At 49.5% G+C, this 27,471-nt stretch overlaps 2 protein-coding genes across 7 annotated transcripts; one reads left to right on the forward strand and one right to left on the reverse strand.

Moving 5' to 3' along the window:
- The first annotated feature begins 8,231 nt into the window (after window positions 1-8,231).
- Window positions 8,232-18,396, forward strand: LOC146355410 (uncharacterized). 5 transcript variants are annotated; one of them, XM_084830588.1, is made up of 4 exons: window positions 8,232-8,354; window positions 9,999-10,156; window positions 11,992-12,158; window positions 13,808-18,396. In XM_084830588.1, the coding sequence occupies exons 2-4, from the start codon at window positions 10,006-10,008 to the stop codon at window positions 15,107-15,109; spliced, it is 1,620 nt and encodes a 539-aa protein (XP_084686714.1). In that variant the 5' UTR covers window positions 8,232-8,354; window positions 9,999-10,005; the 3' UTR covers window positions 15,110-18,396. The 5 variants fall into 5 exon arrangements, with proteins under 5 accessions (XP_084686714.1, XP_084686713.1, XP_084686715.1 ...); XM_084830587.1 differs by lacking the exon at window positions 8,232-8,354 and adding an exon at window positions 8,742-8,963; XM_084830589.1 differs by lacking the exon at window positions 8,232-8,354 and adding an exon at window positions 8,742-8,821.
- Window positions 18,397-20,775: 2,379 nt separating this feature from the next.
- On the reverse strand, window positions 20,776-26,882 carry LOC146355411 (uncharacterized). Of its 2 annotated transcripts, none has more exons than XM_084830603.1 (4): window positions 26,081-26,882; window positions 25,315-25,508; window positions 23,275-23,441; window positions 20,776-22,246 (listed from the first exon to the last, which is right to left on the reverse strand). In XM_084830603.1, exons 2-4 carry the CDS (start codon window positions 25,463-25,465, stop codon window positions 20,945-20,947), a joined length of 1,620 nt encoding a protein of 539 aa, XP_084686729.1. In that variant the 5' UTR covers window positions 25,466-25,508; window positions 26,081-26,882; the 3' UTR covers window positions 20,776-20,944. The 2 variants fall into 2 exon arrangements, with proteins under 2 accessions (XP_084686729.1, XP_084686730.1); XM_084830604.1 differs by having other exon boundaries at window positions 25,315-25,472; window positions 26,740-26,876.
- Between the last annotated feature and the right edge of the window lie 589 nt (window positions 26,883-27,471).

A 27,471-nucleotide genomic window follows, 5' to 3' on the forward strand; every position in this document is an offset into this window, starting at 1 on the left:
AGGACTTATTTACGTTTCACAGAAGGCAAATCTAGCCAACTAATTTCTCATTCAAATCACCTCAGATTAAAAATAAAGAAATCTTCCATTAATTTGTACCCTGCTACAGATCATCCCGAATAAGTAGTTTCTCTTAGATTAAAATTTGTAGTAGTATTTTTTTAAAATGTCAAAAAGAACGTGGCTCTCTCTGCAATCCCCCTTGAAAATTGCCTGCGGCATGTCAGTTAACCTGGGGTATGGGGAGCTTTGGATTTGCACCAATGGGCACTTAGGGCCCTGGGAAATAGAACAGCAGCCCTAGGAAATAGAATCAGGACTGGGGTCCCATAGCCCCAAGTCTACCAGTGACCCCTCCCTTTCACCGAGGAGCATCGCTGGTCTGGTCTCCAGCCCCACTGATATTGGCGGGGGGAGGGGGAGAGAGAGACTAACAGCTCTAAGTGTATCTGCCTGAAGGATTGAGACTCTGATGGGGCGTGAGGACGCAGACTGGAGCTTGGCAATAGTCCCTCCATCTTGGCCCATGTCCTTCTGCAAGCACTTGGAGGCAGACAAGGGTCTGCCCCTAGCCTGAATGGGTGCTCCCCCATGCTTGCCCTGGGGATGGCCCCACCCATGCTCCAGCAAGAGAGCAGGGATTGAGGCTCTACAGTGTGGAGAATGCCAGCCTAGGCTCTTCTGCCCCACTGCACTGGAGGCAGAACAGCCCCAACCCTCTCCCTTGGGTGCAGATGTGCAGCTCCAGTTCTACTGGAGAGCAAGTGCACCAGCGGGGACTGCAACCATGACAAAATGCACGTGGTGCGAGGGAACCGAAACACTGCTGCAGCTGCCAAGGGGGCGGGGGCCTTCCCTGGCTCTGCCCGTGCAAGACCTGCCCCTCTTGTGTGGCCCCTCCTTTTCCTACTGCTGGGATTGGGAACGACTGGCGTAGCAAGGCTTTGAAAAGGGCCTGTGTCCACCACCTACGGGTGGTGAGTAGGACACCTACTCACAAATACAGTTTGGGGCTGGGAGAAAAATTCCAGGAAGCCTTCAAAACTCCTCCCCAAAGCCATTTTTGCTGAAGAACAGCCTCTAAATTTAAGATCCCAATTCCCAAATCCGGCAGTTCAGAAGGAAAAGACGACTCCTCTACCCTGTAGGCCAAGCAATCCCAAAGCGCAGTGATCTGTGGTCACTCCTAGCCCACAAATCCTATACTAGTCAGAACCAAGGCCACCTTCCTATGCGGGGCACAGCGCGTGGGGGTCCTTTCCCTCATTCACTTTGATTTTGGCTTTACTGGTTCTGTCACACCCGCACATGACCACTGGAGCTGGCAGTGAAGGACCCTTGCTCAAGGCTTGTCTGCAGCAGTGCCTGCCTGTGGAAAATCTGGAGCCCAGCACCAAGGCTTGGGGCTGGCAACGTGATGGCACCCTGCCGGGTCGAGGGGGAAACATAAGAGCCATGCCGGATCAGGCCAAGGGTCCCTCTGATCCAGGGTTCTGTTCCCTCAGTGGCCAACCAGCTGCCTGGGGGAAGCACGGCTCTCCTTATGTGCCAAACGGCCCAGTTTCTCCCGTCTAACCACCTCTCTCTCCACATTCTAATCCCCTTAGCAACCGTCCCCAGGATCCATGCAACCTCTCCCAAACCCGCTCTCTCTTCCTCATTCATATTTCTTTAAGTGTATTTCCCACTATTCTAGACAAATAGTCTAGACAAAGCAGCTTACAATACAACCAAACTAATACACATTTAAACCATTTCATAAAAGCAAGGTAAAATATAAAGCACTCATAAAATACATTAAACATAAAACAGCAACACCGAGAAACAAGGAAAACAGGACCAGAAAGCACAGGACCTGTTAACTAAGTATTCATTTGAATTTATCATAAGTTGGTCATTGGCCTTAGACTTCAAATCTTCCTCAGTCCCCCTTAGCTTTTATAGAATTGGCACCTGTAACAAAATGTTGCAGTGTGGAGTGCTAATTTTTCAGGTATCTAGCCAGCCATGCCTTCTCTTCCAGAACACCCCATTCCATTCCTCTTTCCCTGGTTCACTGTCCCCAGGGCTGGCCAAAGATATTTTGCTGCCTGTGGCAAAGGACAAGATGATGCACCCCTCCCCCCTACAAAACCTCACCAGTCTGGCAGGTGAATCTTACTCCAATACTGATAAGGGGATAGAGTCCTTCACATCACCTGAGGGCATGAAACCAGCGTAGGGGGTGGCATACATAGGTCTGCCCCTCAACACCTCACCACTGCTTCCTGCCCCCCAGAATCTGCTCCTTGAAGCAGCAGCCTCACTCTTAATGGTATGACCTGCCCTGGCTGTCCCTCCCCATGGAAACTCAGCCTTCTGTAACCACTGAGCATGCTTATTCCTCAATGAGTTGTTTTGCAGGTTCCATCCGTTAGGGCTTTACTTTAAAGGGTTTTTTTTATGATACTTCTCTAATTTGGGGTTTCTCTAAGACCAATTGGGCATGGATGGTGGTGTTTTGGCTACATACAGATTGGAGAATGAGTTTGTAGGATTGGTCTTAAGAACTTTGATATCATAGCAAGTAAGCCAATGGCAGCCAGATTAGTATTCATACCTCTACCTGCCTGGGTTCACTGTGACATCAGAGCAGATGACCCACTCACTGCCGAATGCCACTCACAGCCCATCAGCCCTGAAGATGACTAATATAAGCAGACACGACACAGGTATAAGGGTATAAGCAGATGCGGCACAGCCTGCCGACTCCTTTCCTGAACTAGAAAATAAACTCAGAACTTACTCCCATACAGCTGCTATTCTGGTCACGAAACTGCTCAGAAAACAAATGGCAGCTCTGGAAAAATGTAAAAGCATTGAGGACTGGTTCAAACAGGGTTTGGGTATTTACTATGTTGTACTGGATTCAGATGTCAGGTAAATTTCCTCTAAGAACATGTAGAATTTTCAGCCACCACTTATTTCATGCGAAGCAAACCTCTCACTTGCTGCAAGATCCTGTTGTCCACCTGGGTAAACAACCTCATAGGGAGCACTTGATTTCGGCTAATCGGATCTAGCTGGGAAAAGTCTACAGCCAGTATGGCCTGTGGTGCAACACTTGCCTTATCTTGTAACTTTCTTCCTGGTTTATCAAGAATTCTCTCTTTCTCCCAAAAATATAATACTTTGGAACGACACATTTAAATCTAAATAATTCAAAGCGTGGGGCTTCCTTTTTAGTAGTTAGACTCAGATGCTATTATGAACATACAAAGCTCCCCTAGATGGAGTGAGACTATTCCAACGTTAGCTTCAGTTTTTGGACGGCCCTTGGGCAAGACACCCTCAGTGAGCTCCCACCCTCAGCACTTCTGCCTTCTCACCACCATTGTCACCCCTGCTATTGCTCGTCTTCCTCTTTCCCACCACTGCTACCTCTTGCTTGCTTGACAGGCAAGAGCACACAGGCCGTGGCATCTACCGCTCCCCCTTCTCAGCACCACTGTTGCCTGGGCCAGAGCGAGAGGAGTGTGAACAATCCAGCTGCAATGGTGAAAATGATGAGCTGTTGTCAGGGGGCCCACCATGCCAACCCTTGATGGCAGCCCTGACGTTTGCTCATTTAGCTGAGGATTGTCTACTTTTGACTAGCAGTAGTTCTTCAAGGCCTCCAGCAGAGCACCTTACCGGCCCTGCTACATCAGATCATTTTAAGGGTATACACCAGACATTTTGCAGCAAAGCACATACCTTACCACTGAGCTATGGCCTCTCCGCAGATGCTGTTGGCTGGTGGAATTTTCCGTTGTTTTCCCTAGTTCCCTTCCCTAGTACAACTTCACCTGCCCCTCTACTGGGGAAAATTAGCCAGATGACGTATCTAGAGATAACAGGATGACGGAAAACTGAATAGCCAGGGGCATCTCTTTCTCTCTCAGTATGACTTCAAGGAAAAGTCCTTCATCTTTCTTTGACCTGACTGTTGGGAAGATTCTTACCTCAGACCCCTGGCTGCCTCTTGTGGAGAGTATAACTACAGCCAGGAAGCATGTGTAAAGGGAGTCAGTTGTGATCCTACATTTAAAACGGAAGCAGAAAGCCCCATTTTAAATGCAGGATTTTAGTCTGGTATAGAAATGCCCTAAGGGTGCTTCCAGATGGAGGATTCCTAGCAGTACCAATCAAAAGGTAGTATTTACCTCTTCCATCTTCTCCTCCTGAATGGAATTTAGGGGAAACTAGTGGGCAAACATGGAAAGGTTTCAAAAGGAATACATTATTGTTATCTGAATCCCACCACTGTTACACTTCTATAAATGAGGCCTGAGCAACTGTAGGATAAAAACCTAGTCTGGAAGGACCCTAAGTGACACAGAGGAAAGCACAGTTTGAGGGAACAATAAACAAAAATTAAATCAGAACAACAAAGGAGCAAAGAGTAGGATGGATACAGAGCAAAGAAGACATGACATAAAATAATTTTCTGTAGTGACTTGGCTTCTCTGCCATTTCTTTACCTTCACCTGTAATGCAGAGCCCTGACTTAAACAGGGTGGAGGTGAAGGAAATTGACAGGTCTACCTAATTAGCCCTTCAAAGAGGTGCAAAGCACATAAGCACTGATTGCCCCAATTACCACCTCTTACATATGACTGTAAGGAGGCTGCTTAAAGGAGAATTACCTTGCCTACCTCTAGGAGCTTAAGAGATACACACATCCTTCCAGAAACCCAACAGGGGGCAGCTGCCCTGGCCAAAAAATGCCCCCAACTAAGGTGAAACAGATGCTGAGAAACAGCTCAGCTTTACAGCTAGATCCATGAAGGACAGGTCAATCAAGTTCCATGGTGGTGGCTTAAGCCACATTCAAGAGGCGGTATGCCACTGAACACCAGATTCTGGGGAGTAAGTATGGGAGAGAGAGATTGCCTTCCCTTAGGCTAGCCTTCCCCAGTCTCGTACCCTCCAGATGTGTTGGACTACAACTGCCATCATACACTGGCCATGCTGGCTGGGGATGGTGGGAGCTGTAGTGCAACACATCTGGATGGCACTGAGTTAGGAACACATGCGGCATATGTTGCGCCACTATAGGAAACATGATGTTGGGCTTAACGGACCTTTGATGTGATCCGGCAAAGCTCTTCTAATTTTATATAAGAAAGTTTCACTTATTGGGTGGTATGGAAATGTAATAAACAAATCAATAATATTTTAAACATTATATTAAGAACATAGGAAGAGCCATGCTGGATCAGACCAACAGTCCATCTGGTCCAGCATTCTGTTCACACAGTTACCAATTAGCGGTCCACAGGAAACTCACAAGCAGGACATGAGTGCAAGAGCACCCTCCCACCCATGTTCCCCAGCAACTGGTGTACCCAGGCATACTACCTCTGGTGTTTGAGGTAACACACAGCCATCAGGACTAGTAGCCATTGACAGCCTTCTCCTCCAGGAATTTGTCTCACTCCCTTTTAAAGCCATCCAAATTCATGGCCATCACTATGTCTTGTGGTAGTGAATTCCATAGTTTAACTATGCACTACTGTCAAAATGGGGGCCGCGGTGGCTTAGTGGTTAAGACGCTGAACTCCAGACCGGAAGGTCGGCGGACAGCAGTTCGAGACCCGAGTGCCGCGTGACGGAGTGAGCTCCCGTCTTCAGTCCCAGCTTCTGCCAACCTAGCAGTTCAAAAGCAAGAAATTGCAAGTAGATAAATAGGTACCACTTCAGCGGGAAAGGTAACAGCGTTCCGTGCACCTCGGTGTTCAGTCATGCCAGCCACATGACCACGGAAGCGTCTTCGGACAGTACTGGCTCTTCGGCTTAGAAATGGAGATGAGCACCACCCCCGAGAGTCAGACACGACTGGCTGGGGACACCTTTACCTTTACTGTCAAACTTGTCTTAAATTTTATTATACCTTTATCTTCCCCACCCCCTTTATAATAGAGGCCTGGTTTGCACATAACAACAGTTCAAAGTATGGGTTGTTGCCTTACCCAGAGTTTTACTATGATTTGTCTGCCAAATGATCACACAAAGTGTAGGTTGTTTTTTTCAATTTTTTGGTTTCTTCAGTCCCTCCTCCTTTGTCTGCTCCCTCCCTGTATCCCGATTCCTGAATGCCTTTATGGCATTGTAGTACTGGCATGTAGAGCAGCCAGGATTTTTTTTACCACTCTTGGTCACCACCTCTGTAGTCTGGCGAAAGAACCCATGAACAGGCATGGTTCGGAGTTCCCGCAAAATGACAACCCATACTTAAAACCGCCCAGAATTCACAACCCAATAAAAAAAACACAAGCTCACTCCCTAGATTGTTCATTGTTAACAATCTATAGTAAACCCATAGTTCCAGGTTCACACATGACAATCAAGAATTCAGCAACCCATAGGGTGGTTTGTTGTTATGTGCAAACCAGTCTCTGGAGCAAGCATAGAACAAAGGTAAGTTTCTGGAACAAAATGAGAGACAGAGAGTATTCATCAAGTATTTAATAAATGTGCATTTGACAAATTATTGTTTGTTTCTATATGCCATATATCACTGAACATGGTGGTTTCCAGAGTATTTTGTGCAAAAAGAAATATTTCTCCTCGCCCTGAGGGGTGTTCAGTTTAAACATCTACCATGAGAGGAGATGGGAGAGGCAAGGATAACTGTGTATGGATATGTGCAAATGCATTTATACAGCTTCAATGTTGTTTTGAATGGGATGGCAGACAGATGTGATTGAAAAAATAAGAGTCAATTAATTTCATTTTTACTAGGGATGTACGAAAGTTCCGCCACAGATCTCGGGGAGGCCAAATGCCAGCGCATTCTGCCCCCCGAAATCGGTGGTGGAACAGCCCGCCACCCCCCCGGGACGAGACTTACCTTGGGCGGATCTTCCTGGCGGTGGCGGCGGCGGTGGTGGCGGCGGCTCCGGCAGCGGTGTGGCGGCGGCGGCGGTGGCTGGTCTTCCGACCGGCTGCCACCGCCGCCATTTCCAGTTTTTTAAAAAAAGTGATAGGCTACGTAAAGATTTACGTAGCCTATCACGGCTAGGTTTTTTTAAAAAAAACATGATAGGCTACGTAAATGGTATCCTATCACGGCTGACTTAAAAAAACAACAACACACGTACACAAATGGCAGCGGCCATGGCCGCCGCCATTTGCGTTCCTTATTTTGGCACGTCTTAGTCTACGTAAACATTTACGTAGACTAAGACGGCGAAAATAAGGGGAACGCAAATAGCGTAGAAACACTACGCTATTTGCGTTCCCCTTATTTTCGCTGTCTTAGTCTACGTAAATGTTTACGTAGACTAAGACATGCCAAAATAAGGAACACAAATGGCGGCGGCCGTGGGCACCGCCATTTGCGTATGCACGTTTTTGTTTTTTTTTTAAGTCAGCCGTGATAGGCTACGTAAACATTTACGTAGCCTATCACGGCTGACTGCAGGGACGCAAACGGTGACAGCTACGGCCGCCACCATTTGCATCCCTGCTAGCCAGAGGCAGGATGTCTGGCTGCTGGCGGAGGCAGCCGGCGACTCCGCAGAATCGCTGTGGAGCACAGCCAGCCGGCCAGGATTCCAGGGGGGGAGGAACGGAGCACCTCCCCCCCCAGCGAGGATTCCGGGGGGAGGGACGGAACGCCTTCCCCCCAACCATAAACATAATTCGCGAAAGGTAAGTACCTTTCGTACATCCCTAATTTTTACATGCTTAAACTTCAAACTAATCATGATAGACAGAGTGGGCTGGTTTTACTATGGCAGGATGATCCTGTCTGAGCAACGAATCTGGCAATTTGGCCCTTGCCCTATATCACAGGCTGCTATTCTACTCAGGTCCTGAGAAACCCAGTGTGGTATCATGGTTAGAGCATTAGACTAGGACTGGGGAGACCTGTGTTCTGTTCCAACCTCAGCCATGAAGCTTGCTGTATGATTCAGGGCCAGTCACTGATTCTCAACCAGCCTACCTCACAGGGTTGTTGTGAGGATACAATGCAGAGGGAAAGGATTATGTATCCTGCCTTGGGCTCCTTAAAGCCAGGATAAAAATATAACAAACAAAAATGAAAGTCCTGCTTGTGGGACTAGATACATCTTTGGTCTAATTCAGCACCGCTCCTCTTACGTTGGCGCTACCCCTGGCAGGCTGCCATCATGCCACAAACCCCGGGGCGGGGCTGTAGGAGTTCCACAGGCAGGCACTGCTACAGCCAAGAGAGACCAGGAGGGAGGATCCTACACTCCTGGCTCTGGTGGCTGTGTGCAGGTGTCTGGTCCAGCAAAGCCAAAATCGAAGTGAACAAGGAGAAGGGCCCCACGCACTGTGCCCTGCGCTGCAAGGTATCCTCGGTAGGTGATCTTGATTCTGGCTAGTGTGGGATTTCTGGGCTAAGGGCAACAACAGATCGTGCCCTCGGGGATGGCTTGGCCTACAACGTCGAACGGGGCGTGGGGGCGGGGATGCTTCCGAGCTGCAGGACTTGGGGCTTGAAATTTCGAGGCCGTCCTTCAGAATACAGGGCTTTGGGGCGGAGTTTCGTAGGCTTGATGGAATTCCCCCCACACACACACACACATTTTATGCTCTGACTTGGACTCCTGCATTGAGCAGGAGGTTGCACTCGATGGCCTTGTGGGCCCCCCCAACCCTACGATTCTATGATCCTATGATTTGTGGCCAGCAGGCGGCAGCCAGAAGACTTTTTAAAGCCTCGCGCGCCGATCGCTCCCGGCTCTCCAAAGAGGAGCGCGCGAGCGGGGTGGGTCTGGCGCGGGGGCGTTTCCACGAAGGGACTCCGCTCCGTCGGCAGCCCCGGGTGCGTCTGAGTTCCCTCCCTCCGCGTGCGTTCTGGCGAGGTGCCGGAGCTGCCGGCGCCACTCGCTCCCCGGCAGCGAAGCCGCCCAGAAGGGACCGGCTTGGGGCTGCTTCGCCTCCAAGGCAGCGGGGCGGCGGCAGCGGTACGTGGGCGGGCGTTCTCGGCGCTCCGCAGCTTCCGTCCCCGCCGGAGCCTGGGCGGGACGCTCCGCGGCCTTCCAGGGCAAGCGGGCGGCGCCAGCTCCTTCGGCTCTGTGCCTCGCCTCGGGGCTGGTAGAGGCGGAGGAAGGGCGGGGCGGCTGGTGTCCGCAGCTGGAGCGGAGCAGGGGCAGCCGCCCTGCCGGCCACGTGGGAAGAAGAGGGGCCCCCTGGGCCGCAGCTGCTGTTCTGTGCCCCGGTGAAGATGGGCGCGCCCCAATCGGGCCCGGAGGCAACCCCTTGCCTGCCCCTAAACGCGCGCAGAGGGGGTTGGGCCAAGCCGGAGGGGCCCTTTCTGAGCTGCTCCCCTTCCTCCCGGGATGCTGCCACGTTCTCCATGCCCGCCCGCCCGGTCCCTCCAGGTCAGTCCCTCCAGCTGATGCCCCTCGAAAACTTTCTTCACTCCCCTCCGGATATCAGTGAGGCTGGTGACTGGGTGGCCGGTACCCCCGGGGATAAGCGAGGGTCCCAAACGGGTTTCCAAAACGTCTCCCAGGAGGAGAGAGGAGCTCCGAGTGCTGGGCCTGGTTCCTGGCCATGTCCCCGAGCCTTGTTCCTTCTGTCTGCACAGCCTGCATCCCGGCCGAGATGGCATCAGCTGGGTTTCTCCTTCCCATCCTTCCATTTGTTTTTGTGGAAAGCTCCCGACAAGCCCTTCCTGGGAGCCGACAAGGCCCTGATTCCCAAGGGATAAGCTTCAGTTATCTTCCTGGCCTTGGCCGAGCGCTTCCGTTTTGCCCTCCACAAACGAAACTTAGTTCCATGTACGTCTAGCCCCGTTTTCCTACTTTTCTCATCATGCTTCTGTCTCCAACAAGCCCTTCCTGGGAGCGGACAGGGCCCTGATTCCCAAGGGATAAGCTTCGGTTGTCTTCTTGGCCTTGGCCGTGCGCTTCTGTTTTGCCCTCCACAAACGGAACTTAGTTCCATGTACGTCTAGCCTCGTTCTCCTACTTTTCTCATCATGCTTCTGTCTCCAGGAGCACCATGCCCAAGAAAAGGATGGTCAGCTCCCTGCAAAGGCTGTGCCTGGAGAATGCAGCTACGAACATGCGGCACATCTGGGCCAGGGATGGCACGTGGAGGCACCTGGATGAACACCGTGTTCCCTGTGCAGAGGGGCCCTTTGGGGAGCTGGGTGAGAGGCATGTGACAAGGGGGGGGGGGGCTGACAGGAGAGTGCATCACTCACCGTGAGTGTGCGCTGCAGCTGGGCATGTGGTGAAGCAGCCGCCTGATTACTGCATCACATGCTGCTTCGGCACTTGCCCCGATTGCCTTACAGTCAGGCAGCCGGTTCCCATGTGGCCATTTACAGCATGGATGCTTGAGCCCTCATAGTTGCAGGCGCAGAATTTCTTTTGAACTTGTGCTCAGTTACCTGGGAGGAGTTGAAAAATAGGAAGTCGCTCCATGTAGCAATGTGATCTTCGTGATGAGTTCAGCAAGTGAGCACTCGTGGTGGGTGGGAGGGAGGATGCTCAGTATGCAATACTGCCAGGGGAGAAAGGCTGCAGGAGTCTCTGGCCTCTGCATGTTGGGAAAACTGGAGGAAGTGTAGCAGCAAGAAATATTTGGAGCCCCCCCCCCCAACCCCTTTATTTCTTTATTACATTTTTATACCGCCCAATAGCCAAAGCTCTCTGGGCAATTCGCAGAAATTAATCTGCATGTGTGAGGCTGGAGCTGGTTCCTGCTTCCCTATCTGACATGACCGTGGCCTGAATAGGGAGGGAGCTGGGCTCCAAATATGCCTGCACCCCAAAATGGCCTTTGGAAAAATAGCTCTGTGCAACCCAAAAGCAGCATCTTCTGTGAGACTTCAAGAGATCCTGGAGTGCTTCAGTTGGGTCACTTGCTGCTGTTCCTCTCCTTAATTCTCCATTGATACTCAAGGAAAGTCAGGACCAATCCAAGTTTGCAGTCTGGCTAGGTAAGGCAGGGGATGGGAGCATCTACTTCTCTAAGGGGCTTATTCTATGTATTTACCTATGCAGACAGATCTGTATGCTAAAAAAGCTCGAGCATTCCTGAGCATTGGCCATGCTGGGAGTCAGGAAGTCCAAAACATCAGGAGGGAGTCAGGAAGTCCAAAACATCAGGAGGGAGTCAGGTTGAAGAAGGGTATTTCTAGGGTATCTAGATTTCTTTTAAAAAATCCATATGGGGACACTGGAGAAAGACTGGTCAGCAACTGTGTGTACCAGTAGGTGCCTTGTGCATGTTGGTTGGTGGTCTAGCCCTGCCCTCCCACTGTGGACCGCCACTGCTCTTACCTCCGCTCTTTTCCACACTACAGGCAACATCTGGGGTGGGGATGGAGAGGAATGGACAGGCAAGCCAGAGAAAGGGGAAACCTTTCCCTCACATGTGCACACTGCCATCTCTGGCTGTTTCAAAGCTGGGGTAAATAGAAAGGGTGTTTGCCAAGGGGGCAGTCCTGTAGTTCATATGCCCCCATCTCCATCCACCCCATCAGTCCCAGCTGTAAAGGCCAGAGTGCAGATAGATTTCTGTTCTGATTAATCTCCATCCTTTCGAGAAATAAAGAGCTGTCAGCTATATGCGGGGGGGGGGGGTGGAGAGACCAGCCCTACCTGGAGATGATTGAACCTGGGACCTACATGCAAACTGTGCTGTACTACTTAGCCCCCCCCCCCCCCCCGCCCCAGCATTCCTCAGAGGGTTTAGAATTAGCCTCAAAGCTGCCTGTTGTTGAACTCTAGTCGGTGAAGTACCGCTATTCCAATGTGATATAGTGGTTAAAGCAGCCTTACACAACTTAGTGGCCTATAATTGTGTTGGATTACAGTTCCCATCAGCCCCAGCCAGTATGGTTAATGGTAGTACAAATGTCCTCTCCAGTTTCCTTCTCCACTGTTGGCACTTGGCTCAAAACGTTCAGAGCAGACAACCCCCAGCCCTATCATTCAAAGCTTTGAGTTATTGTTTGGGTATTTTCTGTCCACCCAGCTGGCTCCCTTGTCCATGAGTTGCTCCAGTTAATGGCAAAGAGCATGTACCTGACCCATACCATGCTGCCCTCGCTTCTTGTGCCACAGCTAATGGAGCTGAACTTGAGTACCTGCCCAAAGCTCATCAGCAAGGACATTGTCCAGATCATCATGGTGCGCTGCAAGGTAAAGTGAGGGTGTATGAACTGGACAGGGTTCTCTTGGGAAGATCACTTGGGGAGGTCCTGTGTCTAAGATGGAGCTCCTGTCCTGCCCTCTCCTTGCCTATGTGGGGCTTCTGTACTTTCTGGATCCCACTGGTAGCTTTGTAGTGGTCTGGCCTCCCTTGCTTTGTAGTACATGGCGTTGACTGAGGTGAATGTTCAGCCTTATCTTCCAATCATCTTGTGTGGGAAAACTGTGAAGGAACAGAACTACCTTCTAATTTTGTGTATTCTTTATGTTACTGAAGAATGAAAAGGTCAAACGTTCAGGTAACGTTTCACTAGGCTTCGGTGCTGCCAGGTCTACAAAAGTAGGGGAGTTAAAGGGTGTGGGTAGGAGCTGTTGAACAGATGGCCAGAGAGATAAAGAGTTGCAAAAGGGTTTTTATTTATATTGTGGCACCAAAGGGTACATAGTTTTGCAAGAAGTAGTTTCTGTTTTGCACAAATATGTGCAGAAGAAATTTAGGTCAAAGGTGAGCCCTCTTGATTGGTCAGACGTATAAGAGCACAGGCTAGCTTTAACACATAAAAACTGGCCCCTACAAAGGGATTTTTAGAAGAGAAGAGAAGAACAAGGTTAAGAGTCTGGAATGAGGGAAGAAATAAGATCAAGCAAGTAAGCTGCTTTGGGAAAGCTGAGAACCCTAACAGTAAGATATTGCTGGAAAGAACTTTGGTAAAATAGGGAACAGACTAATTAGGATTATCTGGATGCATTTAACCTTTGTTATTTTCTTACCCTTTTGATCTTACAGTTTTATTTGTGTATATGTATATGTTGTACCCACTCAGATGTGAAATCCTTTTTCCTAATAATACACTTTCAGTAAACTTTTAAAATTTCGTTATTTAAACTTTATGGGCTCTTTTCTTGTTGGGTTACCCACCCCACACCTAAAAGCCAAACCCCTAGAGGTGTTCAGAAGAGATAACTAGAAGCAAAGCACTTCAGGCCCACTGGGAGTCCTGGAGAAAGTGGGACTTGCAGCTAGTCAACAGCATGCAGACTAGTTTGAGAAGAGAGTGGGCAAGATGGGCTAGAGCAGACATCTCAGAGTCAGCCCAGGGAAGGGGAGGGGGACCTGGTGGGCCTAGAGCTGAGCAAAGTGAGGTTAGGTGCAACTAAGGCACCTCTGTGTATGCCTGACCCTGGCATCTCATGGTTTTATTCTTCCTCTTGGTTGGAAGGGCGCCCTTCACAGTGAAATATTCTAGACAGGGAGCTGTCTTGGTCTCATATTGTAAACAACAAAGAGTTGGGATGTTGAACATGTGGCCCTCTAGATATTTTTGAATTGCAGGTCCCATAACCCCCTCACCACTGGTGATGCTGTCTTGGGCCCATGGGAATTGCCGTTCAGCAATATCTGGAGTACCATACCTTGGACGCTCCCTGACAAAGAGCCTTGTGGCAGATCCATAACTGAGTAACTGTGACTTGAGTTTTAATACAGAATGGTGAGGATCCATAGATCTTCATTTCCCTGGGCCTGCTAGGTGGTGTTGAGAGCACATCTCATTCATAGATGAGCAGCTGCTTGTGTAAATGACCAGCTGTTTGTAAACCTTGCATTTGCTCATTAACTCTCTTTCTGTTTCCTAAGGCAGAATCTGTCCTTGCTGGATCTCCAGGACTGCAAAAATATCTCCGCGAGCACTCTGGCTGACCTGGTCAAATGTTTGCCATGTCTCACAAAGCTAAACCTCTCAGGCACCAAGTGCACCACACGTGTATTGTCTGCCGTGGGTTCCTGCTGCCGGCGCCTTTGTGAACTGGACATCTCAGGCTGTGAGAGGCTGTCTCCGTATTCCCTCCTCCATCTGGCCTATGACCTTAGTGCACGTTCCCTCTGCTGCCCAGACTTACAGAAGATCACAATGCATGGGCTGAAACCCCAGACTCGCAGCCAAGAACTGGTTTGGGCCCTGGTCTTTGTGCTACTGGCATTGCCTAGCCTGAAGGTTGTGGTCCATAAAATCCTTCCAGAGGCTGTGTGTCTGATCTACCATCAGCAGTTTAACAATGCCCAGATTTCCTCTGCATTTCCCTTCCTAGGGGAGCTGGCACAGAGCAGGATGTCCACCCCCATGAATGAGGAGAGTCGCAGACTCACACTGCCCCTCAGGGAAATACATCTGACAAATGAGTCCTCGTTGGCCGCTGTCTGTGCTGTGTGCCCCCACCTGAGAACGTTGACTGTGCTGCTAAGAGGCCGTTCTGCCTTGGGTCAAACCTTCTTGTCATGGCAACACCTCACCCACCTGACTCTCCGCTGCATGGGAAACAGGGACCTAAGGGAGCTTTTGCCAGTGATGACAAGCCTTAGGACGCAGCTCCAATCCCTCTCGTTCAGTGGCTTCTCCTTCGAAGATGAGCTGTCCTTCCATGCTCTGCTGAGCCACTGCCTGAATCTCCAGACATTCGCTGCTTCCCTCCTCCCCCCACGGAGGCGTAACTCTGGCAGGCACCCTGATGTTGAGGCCTTGGGCTGGAATGTCGGCCTCACTGCCTACGAATTCCCTCAGCTTTGTGACATTTTACTCATGGCCTCTGACCTGGATGACCCCCTTCTTTCCCAGCATGCAGCAGTGTTGAGAGCAAGCCTTCTCTCCCTGCTCAAGCATTCCCCCTGCCTCGAAAGTGTGGAACTGGTTGGTCTGCCTTTCTCCCTGGACGAGGTGTTTGAGGAGGTGCTGGAACCCTCTGGCAGTGCCCTGGGACACCTCTGTAACCTCTTGCTAGTCCAAGACAAGGTATCCATTGGCACCATCCACCGGCTCTTGTCCTCAGACAATCAGCTGAGCTACCTTGCCATTGAAGGATGCCCAGACCTCCAGAGGATGGACAGTGAAGAGGTCCTTGAGAGAGTCAGCAGGGAGGGCTTTGAGCTGAATATTGTGTGGAAGTGAGATGCCCCCACAGCATGGAGTGGCAGTTCCTCTTGTGCTGGGGCTGAGGCAAAGACTGTGTTAATAAAGTTTGGTTTTTATTATGCATGTTTTGCCTCTGAACTACATTAAGAGTGCTTGAAGAGTGAGATGTTTCCAAGTGGGGTGTGTGTGTTGGGCCAGAGAGAGGCTGTTGCATACTGGGGTTGCTACTTTTTCCCATATCCTCCCCCATCATCCAGTCCCATAGGTTAAAAGGGCCCTGCTGGATCAGACCAAGGGTCCATCTAGTCCTACATCCTGTTTCTCACAGTGGCCAATGAGGTGCCTCTGGGAAACAGGCGATCAGGAAATGAGAGTGTGTCCCTTTCCCACTGTTGTTCCTAAGCAACTGCTGTTCAGAGGCCACAGATCATAGGGTTGGAAGGGGCCTACAAGACCATCGAGTCCAACCCCCTGCTCAATGCAGGAAGCCTGATTCCCAGGCAGTCTCCCATCCAAGTACTAACCAGGGCTGACCCTGCTTAGCTGACTAGATCAGATGAGATCAGGCACATCCAGCCCTTTCATGCTGCCTCCTGTCCTTGAGGTGGCACACAGCTTCCATGCCTACTAGCCACTGAAAGCTTTATCCTCTGTGAATTTGTCTTACTCCCTCTACAAGCCATCCAAGTTAGTGGCCTTCACCACATCTTGAGTAATGGGTAATATTAATTGGACAATATTAGTTGTCTGAAGAAGTATGTCCTTTTCTCTGTCCTGGATATGCTTCCAGTCAAAATAATTGAATGACTCTTGGTTTGGGTATTATGAAGCAGGGAGAAAAATGTTTCTCACCCATTTTTTCCAACCATGCATAATTTTAAAAACTGATGTACCCCATGTGGTCTACAGCTGTGGAAAACATGAAAGTGATCCGATAAAAATTACCACAGGTATAATAAGTTAAATGTACTGAAAATGGACACATTTATACTTTCTACTCCCAAGTTGTTCTCTTTCAAAATTTGGTGAGAACTACTGATCTACTTTAGGCTTGTTGAGGAGATGTGCCTTTCATAGGTTTGGGGAAGTTCTTAGAACTGATATGTCAAAAGTTATCGATGGTAATATTTCTCTTTCCCGTGAAAGCATATAGCACCAACTGCTGACAAAGTTATCTTGGGCATGCTCAAGTTTCCCTCTGAACCTAGAATGCTGCCAGGACTCCTGTATTTTGAGAGGAATTCCACTGTTCCTATCAGCATTCTGACTGGGGGAGGAATAGCAGGACACTGTCAACTGAGGTAAGAGTGAGGTAATTTTGAAGGCTGAAGGAATAATTGTCACTGAGTGATAGGTCAATGATGGAGGGATAGGATGAGAAGAGGAAAGGGTATGCTGGAATCCTCTGCAGGCTTACTCAGGAGTAAGCATTTCTGAACATAGAGGCACATATCTATGGGTTTACAGAGATGTACCTAATTTTGGGGCGGGGGGGGGCGTTAGCATGTGTATGAGAATTATTCCATAGGTTGGAAGTACTGCAGGGCTACTGTATCAGTATTGTCCCGCCGCTAATACAAAGATTAGTGGTAAAGTGCATGAAATGGTTTCTGGTGAATGAAAGGTTAATATGTGTAGGAGGGGCCATCTGCCTCTTCAAGGCAGTGGGACAAGAACAACAACTTGTTTTAGGCTATTACTGTGCTAAAGATGGCTAAATGTAGTCAAGAGGCTGTAGGCATCCACTATTTTATACTGAAAAATAGTTTAAGGGTGCAATCTTATGCATGTTTAGACATTTAAAAAGTCCTACAACTCCCAGCATTGTGGGACTTTCTGTCCAAGCATACATCAGATTGTGCCCGAAGTTAATTCCTTTGACACTGCGTATACTCTAAATGGAAAACGGGGAACATTTCTGAATCTCTATTTTAGCATGATCCTGAGCACCAATAGTGGCATGGCGGAGAGGTGTAAACATGGAAGGATTTTCTTGATTTTTTTTTTTTAGCCTGGGCTCCATTCCACCTTACCTATGCTTCTCAGGGAGGGGGTAAGAGGGACAGTACGCCTGCTCAGCTACTCCCTCCTTATGCGCTAGTATTCCCCCCCCCTTGCCACAAGATTTTTTATTACTCTAACATAATCAAACATCTTTTGTGACACAGAAGACGTTTATGTAGTCAGAAAGGTGGCAAATGGCACCTGCTGACTTCGTGCCTGACAGAAAGAACCCTGTAGGGAGGAGAGAGGAAAAAGAACTGAAGTTGTGATATAAGACATACTCTCAAGTAGGTCCTTTGCCTCTGGAAATAGGGATATGGGAGGCTGGAACTACAACTGCTATAAACTATAATCCTATGCAAGTTACTCAGAAGCAAGCCCTACTGAAAGGCTGGATAAGTTCCCAGAGCCACCTCCCATCCCTTTTTTCTTATTCAAATGGAAGTTGTTTAATGCGATTTACTGTCTAGTAAGTCAGCACAGAATTGCAGACTCCACTTGGAATCTACACTCTGTATTAGAAGTTGCAGGAGGGGGTTCCAATAAACAGCTCTCTAGACCCTTTTTTAAATATGAATTGGCAGACAGAAGCTTTCTGGATATCTCAAAAGCTGGCTCCCTAGATTGTGACTTTTAATCCTAATAAAGATATTACCCTATCATGCTTTCAATTTCTTCTAATTGACAAACACAGTTGCGTTTGTTTGTGGTGTACACCTTAAAAAAGGATGCACATTGAAATGAAATAATGAGTACCATTAGTTAAATGTTTATAATTCCATGTATCCTATAGGTTGACTTGCAAAAAAGCAGATTCAAATACCGTGGGGAGAAATTTCCTTTTAAAAAACCAGGGAAATTCGGTGATAACCCCCCCCCGCCCCCACTGATTTAAGGCCAGAGTTTTGGCTATCTTATGATGGCCAAAGCTCCACATAGCCAGGAAGCAGCGATGTTGTGCAATGTCACAAATTGTGATCGCTTAAAATTACCTTCCATGCACCCATAGTTTTCCTTGGTCTTTGAGGCCCAAGGAAATAAACAGGCACGGTCAACTCACAGGAGGATTCCTCTAGCAATATAGTAAGGTGCAGATGCTTCATAAGGCAAAACAGGACCGGGTTGTGGGACACCTTTGCTGGTCCCAGGCACTCCCTCCTCTGCATTGGGATTCGGGCCTCAAAAGACCAAGGCAAAGTGTGGGTGCATGGAGGGCAAGTTGTAAGCAAGCACAATTTGTGACACTGCACAACATCACCACCACAGGGCACATCTGTTAAGGCACCAGCCTCAGCTTCCCATTTCCTGATTTTGTGGACCTATGGTAGCCTTAACTCTGCCTTAAACTGGCAGGTTTTTCTGTTATTGAACATTGTTGTTAATCTAGTCCTCTTTCGACCCGGGTGTATTGGGAAAAGACCTGCTGGAGCCATGCGATAAAATGCAGAAACCTCTGAACCCAAGCTGCGTTCATTCATAAAATGCAGAAACCTCTGAACCCAAGCTGCGTTCATTCATAAAATGCAGAAACCTCTGAACCCAAGCTGCGTTCATTCATAAAATGCAGAAACCTCTGAACCCAAGCTGCGTTCATTCTTCTGGATTGGAAAGAAGAGCAAAGACTCGTTCTTGGTACTGGAATGTGAGCAAGAAAAATTATGGTGATGAAGAGGAACTGCTCAGCCATAGAACCATCTGGTAGTGTCAAAGAAGGAAAGGGCTGGATCCTCCTCCTGCACATGGTACCTGTGTAAAATTTACAGCCCTGGACCTCATTTTATTTCTAAATTTATGAGTCACTTTTTGGCCCAAATAAAATCCCCAATGAAATTTTCATCTAGATCATGCAACAATTTTAAAACTTCTTAAAACATTTAAAATGTTAAAACAATTGGAAAGGTTACCTGGGACTTATTAGTTTGCCCATTTTAATATGACAAAAACAAGAAAAAAAAGTAGCTGGGGGTTTATTTTATATATTTATTCATTGCATTTATAACCTGCCTTTTTTCCTCCAAGGAACCCAAGGCGGCTTACATAATCCTCTTCCTCTCCATGTTATCCTCACAACAACAACCCTGTGAGGTAGGTTGGGCTGAGAGTCTGTGACTGACCCAATGTCACCCAGAGCTTCCAAGGCCGAGTGGGTACTAGAACCTGGATCTCCCGGCTCCCAGTCCAACACTCGAACCACTACACCACACTGGCTCTCTTGATTTCAGAAAGTATCCTGGCTTGGCCATCGATGAATACAGTGCTGATTTCTAATTGGGGTGGCGATGCCCTACAGCAGGGGTCAGGAACCTCTTTCAGCCTGAGGGCCAAATTCAGTTTTGGAGAAGCTTTCAGGAGCCTGTTGTATAGGTAGAAGGAATAACTGCAGAATCAGCAGACCACAAACACAACGGTCCTTTAATTCAGCACACACAGAAGTGACAACTTAGCAGAAATGCCAGCCTATCGTCGCTTCAAACTCTTCCTGCCAATAACTCAGGCTTGGAAGAGGCATTTCAACCTTTTAGAATGGCGACCAAAACTGCACAAAAGCCAAGAAACCACCAAGCGATCAATGGTTGGAGGAAAGCAGGTGAAGACAGGGCATGGCCCATCAGGGGCACCCTAGAGGGCTGGATTGGGACCCAAGGAGGGCCAGATTTGGCTGCTGAGCCTGAGGCCCCCCACCCCTGCCCTACAAAATGAGTAAGGAAATACCTGTTGGAAGGCAGAGGAAGTTGGAGATGCTATCGGGAGGAAGAAGCTATATTTGTGTTAAAGAAGCTTTTATCAGTTTTTCCTTTTCTGGTAATTTCTTTGTGTTTGTGCTGGTGCAGAGAGAGCCCTGGGAAAATCATTCCCTGATTGGAATCTAGACATATCAGTCACAGAACTATATCCCTCTTCTCTGCCTCCTCCCCGATCGGTCTCTTCCATTTATGGAGAGCTGAAGGGAGGTTAAAAACACATGTAATATAGACCAGAAAATAGATGGGGAAAGCACCTCAGAATCCCAAGGCTCTGAGGTAGTTCTGAAACTTTGGACCACCTCTGATCTGAGGCACCTCAGTATTCTGAATATCTCTGAGGTGGGAGTCCACCTCAGACTCGTTCCTTGACCAAGATGAATGCATAGCTGTATCTTCTAATCCTCTTGTTAAAGTTTGGAAAGTTTGAAGATAGGCCATAAGAACAGTTGATATGAAGATCAAAAGAAATAGGGGCATCTGCACCCTGATTAAAAACCATCTCTCTATGGATCAATCAATAACTCATAATTCTGAGATAGAGACTGTACACGAAGATGTAGTAACAGCTACTGGTTTAGTTGGTTTTAAAAGGGGGTTAGTCAAATTCACGGAGGATAAGGCTTTCAGTAGCTATTAGTCATAAGGCTATATGCTACCTCCAAGATTGGAACTATATGTTACCTCCAGGAAGAAGGCAGCATGCCTCTGAATACATGTCACTTAGGTACAACAGCGGAAGAGGGCAGTTGGTTGCCTCCATGTCCCATTTGCTTGTTTCCCAGAGGCACCCGGTTGGCCACGGTGGTGAACAGGATGCTGGACAAGGAGGACCCATGGTCTGATCCAGCAGGACTCTTTTTAGATGATGGCACTGGAAGGTAGAGAAGGATTTAAGAGTGTAGCAAGCCCAGTATGCAACGGCCTCTCTTGACACAGCATACAGACACACACACACACACACACACACACACACTCTGCACTTGGAAAGATCCTACTCTTTCAGCACTCTTAATGTAGTCCAGAGGCAAAACGTGCATTATAAAAATGAACTTTATTGACACAGTCCCTGTCTTGGCCCTAACACAAACGGAATGGCCATTCCATGCTATGAGAGGAGGGCTTTTCACCGCCACACGATATGCAGCTCAAAGCCCTCCCTGCTGATTATCCCGAGGAACTCATTATAGTCCGTCTCAGAGATGTTTGGGCATGTCTCCAAGCTAAGGAAGCTCAGTTGATTGTCTGAGGACAAGAGCAGGTGGATGGCACGAATGGACACCTCGTCTTGGAGCAGGAAGAGCTTGCGGAGGTGTAGCAGGGCAGTGCCAGGGGGTTCTAACACCTCCTCAAACACCTCGTCCAGGGAGAAAGGCAGGCAAAACAACTCCAAGCTTTGCAGGCATGGGGAATGTTTCAGCAGGGATACAAGGCTTGCTCTCAACACCACTGCATGCTGGGAAGGTAGGGGGTCATCCAGGTCGGAGGGCAGTAGAAAAAATTCACAAAGGTTAGAAAATTCGAGGGGAGTGAGGCTGAACTCCCAGCCCAAGGCCTCAATGTCTGGCTCCCTGTCACAGGTACCCCTCAATGGAGGAAGGAGGGAAGCACTAAGTTTCTCGAGATTCAGGCAATAGCTCAGGAGGGTGTGGAAGGACAGCTTATCTTCGAAGGAAAAGCCACTGAATGAGAGGGATTCAAGCTGGGCCCCCAGGCTTGTTGCCACAGGCAAAAGCTCCCTCAGGTCCCTGCTTCCCCCACAAATTACTGTCAGGTGGGTGAGGTGACGCCATGAGAAGAAGGTTTGGCCCAGGCTAAAGTGTAGCAATACAGTCACAGTTGCCAAGTTTGGGCACACAGCACAGACCACAGGCAAAAAGGCCTCGTTCTTCAGAAATATTTCCTTCAGTGGCAATGTGAGTCTGGAGATCTCCTCATTCATGTAGGTGGGCATCCTGCAGCGTGCCACTTCCTCTAGAGAGGGAAACCCAGGGGCAATCCGTGTGCTGTCAAACTGCTGATGGTGGATCAGACAGAGAGCCTCTGCAACAAAGTCATGGACCACAACCTTCAGGCTGGGCAATGCCAGGAGAATGAAAGCCAGAGCCAAAGACCAAACCTGATCCGGGCTGGGCAGGATGGGATTCTGCCCACCAATCACGAGCCTCTGTAATGTCAGGCAGCGGAAGGAATCCACACTGGGATCATAGGCCAAATGGAGGAGGGAAGCTGGAGAAGCCCTGTGGCAGCCAGAGATGTCCAGATCACGAAGGCGCTGACAGCAAGAGCCCAAAGCCGACAACACTTGCGTGTCGCACTGGGTGTCCGAGAGGTCAAGTTTTGTGAGACCTGGCAAACCTTTCACCAGATCAGCCAGAGTCTCTGCAGGGATCTGCTTGCACTCCTGGAGATCCAGCAAGGACAGATTCTGTCTCAGGAAAAAGAAAAAGGCAGTCAGTGAGCAAACAGCTGGTGATTTACACAAATGGCTGGTCATGTATGAAAATGATGCACTCTCAATTCTGCCTTATGGGACCAGGGAAAAGAAATGGATCCTCACCCTTCATCCTACAGTTAATTAAATAATCATTAACATGCCACAGGTCTCTTTGTCAAGGGGTGTCCAGATGTTGTTGAACTGCAACTCCCCTAGGTCCTAGCCATCATCGCCAATGGTGAGGGGGTTACAGGAGTTACAGTTCAAAAACGTCTAGAGGATCAACATCTTCACTCTCTGTTGTTTTGCAGTAGGGCACTAAGGCAACTCCCCATCTGAAATGTTTCACTGTGCAAGGCACCCTTCCAACCAGCAGGCAGAATGAAACCATGAGATACCATCCTTTCACTATGCCAATCATAACCCTAATTTTACTTTGCATTACAACATTGCTACTTCACAGTCCTGTAATTTCACAACTGTGCAATGTCACATAAGCGTGACAGTCAGAATTGAATTGTACTGGGGCAGTAACTCAGGTGGGGAGCAGGGCTTCAAAACTGCTGATTCAGAGTCCCATAATCACACAACTGTGCAATGTTGCATTAGCACACTACAGTAACTAACGCGGGGAGCAGGGCTTCAATTATTGCTGCTTCACAGTCCTGGTGGATGCGAGGGGAGAGGAGTGGGGTAAACTATGGGATGTAATACATTTCTTGAAACTGTATTCAAGGGAATACAATTTTCCCTTGGAAAATTGGGAAGGGCATCTTAAGAATGGAGGAGGCTTCCTGAGGAGGACAGAGGTTACTTTGATAATCCCCCATGTATTTGTTAATTTACCTAAAATATGTAACATTTAGAACAGCTACATTTATTGTGCCATGTGTGCGATATGAAACAACTTTAGGATTTTCCTTCTTCTGGAGCGCCATTGCTTAGGCATGTTTCATTAGTGTTAATGTTTGGTGTACAATGGCTGATCGCTATATTACAATAAACTTGGCTTGCCTTACCTTGCAGCGCAGCATGATGAGGTGGGCCATGTCCTTGCTGATGAGCTCTGGGCAGATGCTCAAGTTCAGCTCCGTCAGCTGCGGCAGAAGCAGCAAGTACAGCATGGCACAGTTCAGGTACTGGCTCTCTCCCATTAACTGGAGCAAGTCGTGGACAAGGAAGCCAGCTAGGTGGAGAGAAAACACCCAGTTGATCACTCAAAGCCTTGAATGCTGGGAGGAACAGCCTTAGGCAGATAGCCTTCTCTGAAGCTTTGGAGCCAAGGACAAACTGCGGAATGGGGAACTAGAGAGTTGCCAGGACAGTCTCTTATTTTATTTAGAGCATTTATACCTCACCTTTCCTCCAAGGAGCTCAAGTCAGCATAAGTAGTTCTCCCGCCCCGCCCCACTTTCATCCTCACAGCCACCCTGAGAGGTGGGTTCAGCTGCAAGAGAATGACTGGCCCATGATCATCTAGGGAGCCTCAGGCAGAGCAGGACATTGAACCTGGGTCTCTCCAGACTTAGTCCAACACACTAACACAGTCTTCCCCAACCTGGTGCCCTCCAGATGTTTTGGACCCCTGTTGACCATGCTGGGTGAGGCTGGTGGGAACTGTACTCTAACACATCAGGTAGGAAACCAAGTTGTGGAAAGCTGCTCTAACCACTACACCACACTGAACACCTGTGCTTTACACACTAGTGGTCAAAAAGGGGCAGCTCCTAGACTAATTCTGGAACCCCAAAGAATGCTGGAGGGGCTGTGGCTCAGTTGTAGAGCACATGGCTTGCATGCCAAAGGTCCCAGGTTCAGTCCCCAGCATCTCCAGGGAGGGCTGGGCTCTCTCCCACTCCAACATAGCCAGCATCTTTTTATTTCTTGAAAGGATGGGGATTAGCAAGTTGCATGAGGCACAGGAATTTCTCTCCTCTGATGCCTTTCCTACTGGGACAAATGGGTCTGGTGGAGATGAGGGCATGTGAATGAGAGAACTCCCCCTTTGTGCACCCACTATGTCGATCTATGCTGGATGTGAAACAGCCAGAGACAGCAGCATCCACATGACAGGGAGAAGGGCCCCCCTTTCTCTGGCTGGCTTGCCTGTTCCTTTCCCGTTCCCAGCCCAGATGTTGCCTGTAGCATGGATTGTGTTCCCATTTGGAGATCTATCTATCTGTTTATCTATCTCCTGGAGATACCCTTCCCCAACCTGGCATTCTCCTGATGTTTTGGACTTCAGCTCCCATCAGCCACAGCCAGCATGGCCAATGGTCTGGAATGCTAGAAATTCTTTAGCACACAGATCTGCCTGTGCATGCAGCTGCATAGAAGTCGACCCTCCTGCCCCGCCCAACTTATGTAGCCAGATGCACGGACTACAAATTTGGGCTGGTCCTGAACTTCCTTGGGTGTCAAGGGAGCAGAAGAGCGAAAATCTAGCACATGTCCCAACAGAAGTAGGCCAGGGTCCCTTGCAAAGAGGATGCTGGGATGCTGCTCTTGGATCATGCGGACCTGGTGGTCCCAAAGGTATTTTGGGATGCAAGCATGTTTGCTGCCCAGCTTGCGCTCAGTGGTAGTGGTGCTCCCACTCTATTCAGACTGCTGCTGCACCACGGTCAAGTCAAGCAGGGACGAAAGAACTATATTTCTGCAGTTCTCCTCTACACTTCCCCCAGTTTTCCCAACTCCTGCAGCCTTTCCCCCAGCAGCGTCGCACACTGATCCTCAACCCACTCACAAGCAGCGCTTGCTTGCTAAATGCATGGCAAAGTTCACACTGCTACATGTTGCTACCTGCTGGTTTTTCTTTCCACCCTTCCCATGTGACAGGGTCCAAGGAACACCTGTATGTGCTGCTAGAAGGGCTCAGAGATGCACGCTGCAACTGGCCATGTGGCATAGCGACCATCTGATTGCTCCAGCACTTGCCCAGATTGCCTTACAGTATGCGATGCAGTAAAAAAAGATGGCTGTTCTGCTACAGGCCAGGCCTGTGAGAGGCGGGCATTTGTTTTGGCCCATTCCCCCACCACCTATCACACGTCTCTCACCCAGCTCGCTAAATGGCCCCTCGGTGCACGGAACATGGTACTGCTGCAGGTCATTGTCCGTCTTATCCTTGTCCCAGATGTGCTGCATAGTCATAGCCACTTTCTTCAGACACAGCTTTTGCAGTGAGCAAACAGACCTTCGCTTGGGCATGGTGCTCCTGGAGACAGAAGCATGATGAGAAATAATGGCAGAACTGTGCTGGAAATAGATGGGACTTTCATTTATAGGAGACAATATTTAAGAGCTCAGCCAAGGCCAGTTTTTTTTTTTCTTTCTAAACTTAATTGCCACGTGGAGGGGTGATCTGGGGGAGCCACAAAGCTTTCCCTCCCCAACTGCTATCCCCATGAAATTCTCCCCCAGCCCCTGCATGGAAATTAAGCTTAAGCGGAAAAAAGCCATTTTTCGGCCACCTAATGCGAAGAGGAAAGTCACTGGAAAAGACTCTGATGCTGGGAAAGATTGAAGGCAAAAGGAGAAGGGGACGGCAGAGGATGTGATGGTTGGATAGCATCACCGATGCAATGAACATGAACTTGAGCACGCTCTGGGAGAGAGCGCAGGACAGGAAGGCCTGGCGTGCTATGGTCCACGGGGTCACGAAGAGTCGGACATGACTTAAGGACTGAACCACCACCACCACCAATGGAAGGTATTTTCCCCTACGTTTCGTTGTCATGCAGGAGGGATGGGGTGGATGGGTTGTTGTTGTTGTTCAGTCGTTCAGTCGTGTCCGACTCTTCGTGACCCCATGGACCACAGCACGCCAGGCCCTCCTGTCATGCGCTCTCTCCCGGAGCGTGCTCAAGTCCATATTCATTGCATCCGTGATGCTATCTAGCCATCTCATCCTCTGCCGTCCCCTTCTCCTTTTGCCTTCAGTCTTTGTTGTAGTATATAGGGAAAGGAGGGTGCCCCTTCCTACCCCAGCTGCAATCCCCCTTGAAAATTGCTCGCTGCACGTCAAGGAAGCTGAGAAAAATCCTTCCATTGCCGCCAGCTGACGCGTAGGGCTCCAAGGGATAGACCCGCCCCGCGGGAAAGAGAGCCAGGGCTCAGGTCCAACGACGCCCCCCCGCCCCGGGCATTGCTAGTGTGGTCGCCAGACCCCTGACGGAGGGGGACCGAGGGCTGTTTTCTAGATGCATTTGGCCGAGGGGCTGACTCCCGGATGGTGGGCGGCAGACAAAAGCGGGCAAGCAGCGGAGGCACGCTCCCCTGCTCGCCCAGGGAAGCTGGGCAGCGCCCCGGCAAGAGAGCGGAGACGGCGGCTGCGCAGCGCTGAGAAGGCCGGCCCCAGCCCTTCTGCCCTGCCGCGCTGGAGGCCGAGCAGCCCCAGCCCCTCTTGGGCGCGGTGTTGCCGCTCAAGTTCGACTGGGAAGCAAAAGCGCGCCGGCGGCGACCGCAACCTCACAAAAACGCACCTTGAGCGAGAGAGCCGAGGCCCTCCTGCCGCGGCTGCCGGGGAGGCGGGGCCCTTTCCTGCCTCCCTGGCCCCTTTTTCTAGCGCTGAAATCCAGCATTGCTGCAGCGGCAAGGCTTTAAAGAGGCCCTGTCTCCGCCACCTACTGGCCGCAAATAGTTCGTGGCTCGGAGGAAAACCCCATTAAGCCTTCGAGGGGGCGCCCCGAAGCCCTTTATTCTGAAGCACAGCCTCTAAATTTAAAGGCGCAGTTCCCCACCTATGGCCGCGAGAGCTGGACCATAAGGGAGGCTGAGCGAAGGAAGATAGATGCTTTTGAACTGTGGTGCTGGAGGAAAATTCTGAGAGTGCCTTGGACTGCAAGAAGATCAAACCAGTCCATACTCCAGGAAATGAAGCCAGACTGCTCCCTTGAGGGAAGGATATGAAAGGCAAAACTGAAGTACTTTGGCCACATCATGAGAAGACAGGACACCCTGGAGAAGACGCTGATGCTAGGGAAAGTGGAAGGCCAAAGGAAGGGCAAGATGGATGGATGATATTCTGGAGGAGACGGACTCGACCTTGGGGGAGCTGGGCGTGGCGACAGCCGACAGGAAGCTCTGGCGTGGGCTGGCCCATGAAGTCACAAACAGTCGGAAGCGACTGGACGAATAAACAACAAAGCAGCTCAGAAAGAAAAGACTCCTCTACCCTGTAGGCCAAGCAATCCCGAAGGGTGCGGAAGGCATGT

The sequence above is a fragment of the Heloderma suspectum genome, chromosome 2 (assembly GCF_057233095.1).
Source record: "Heloderma suspectum isolate Gila_16-S chromosome 2, 16-S_ref, whole genome shotgun sequence".
NCBI lineage: Eukaryota > Metazoa > Chordata > Lepidosauria > Squamata > Helodermatidae > Heloderma > Heloderma suspectum.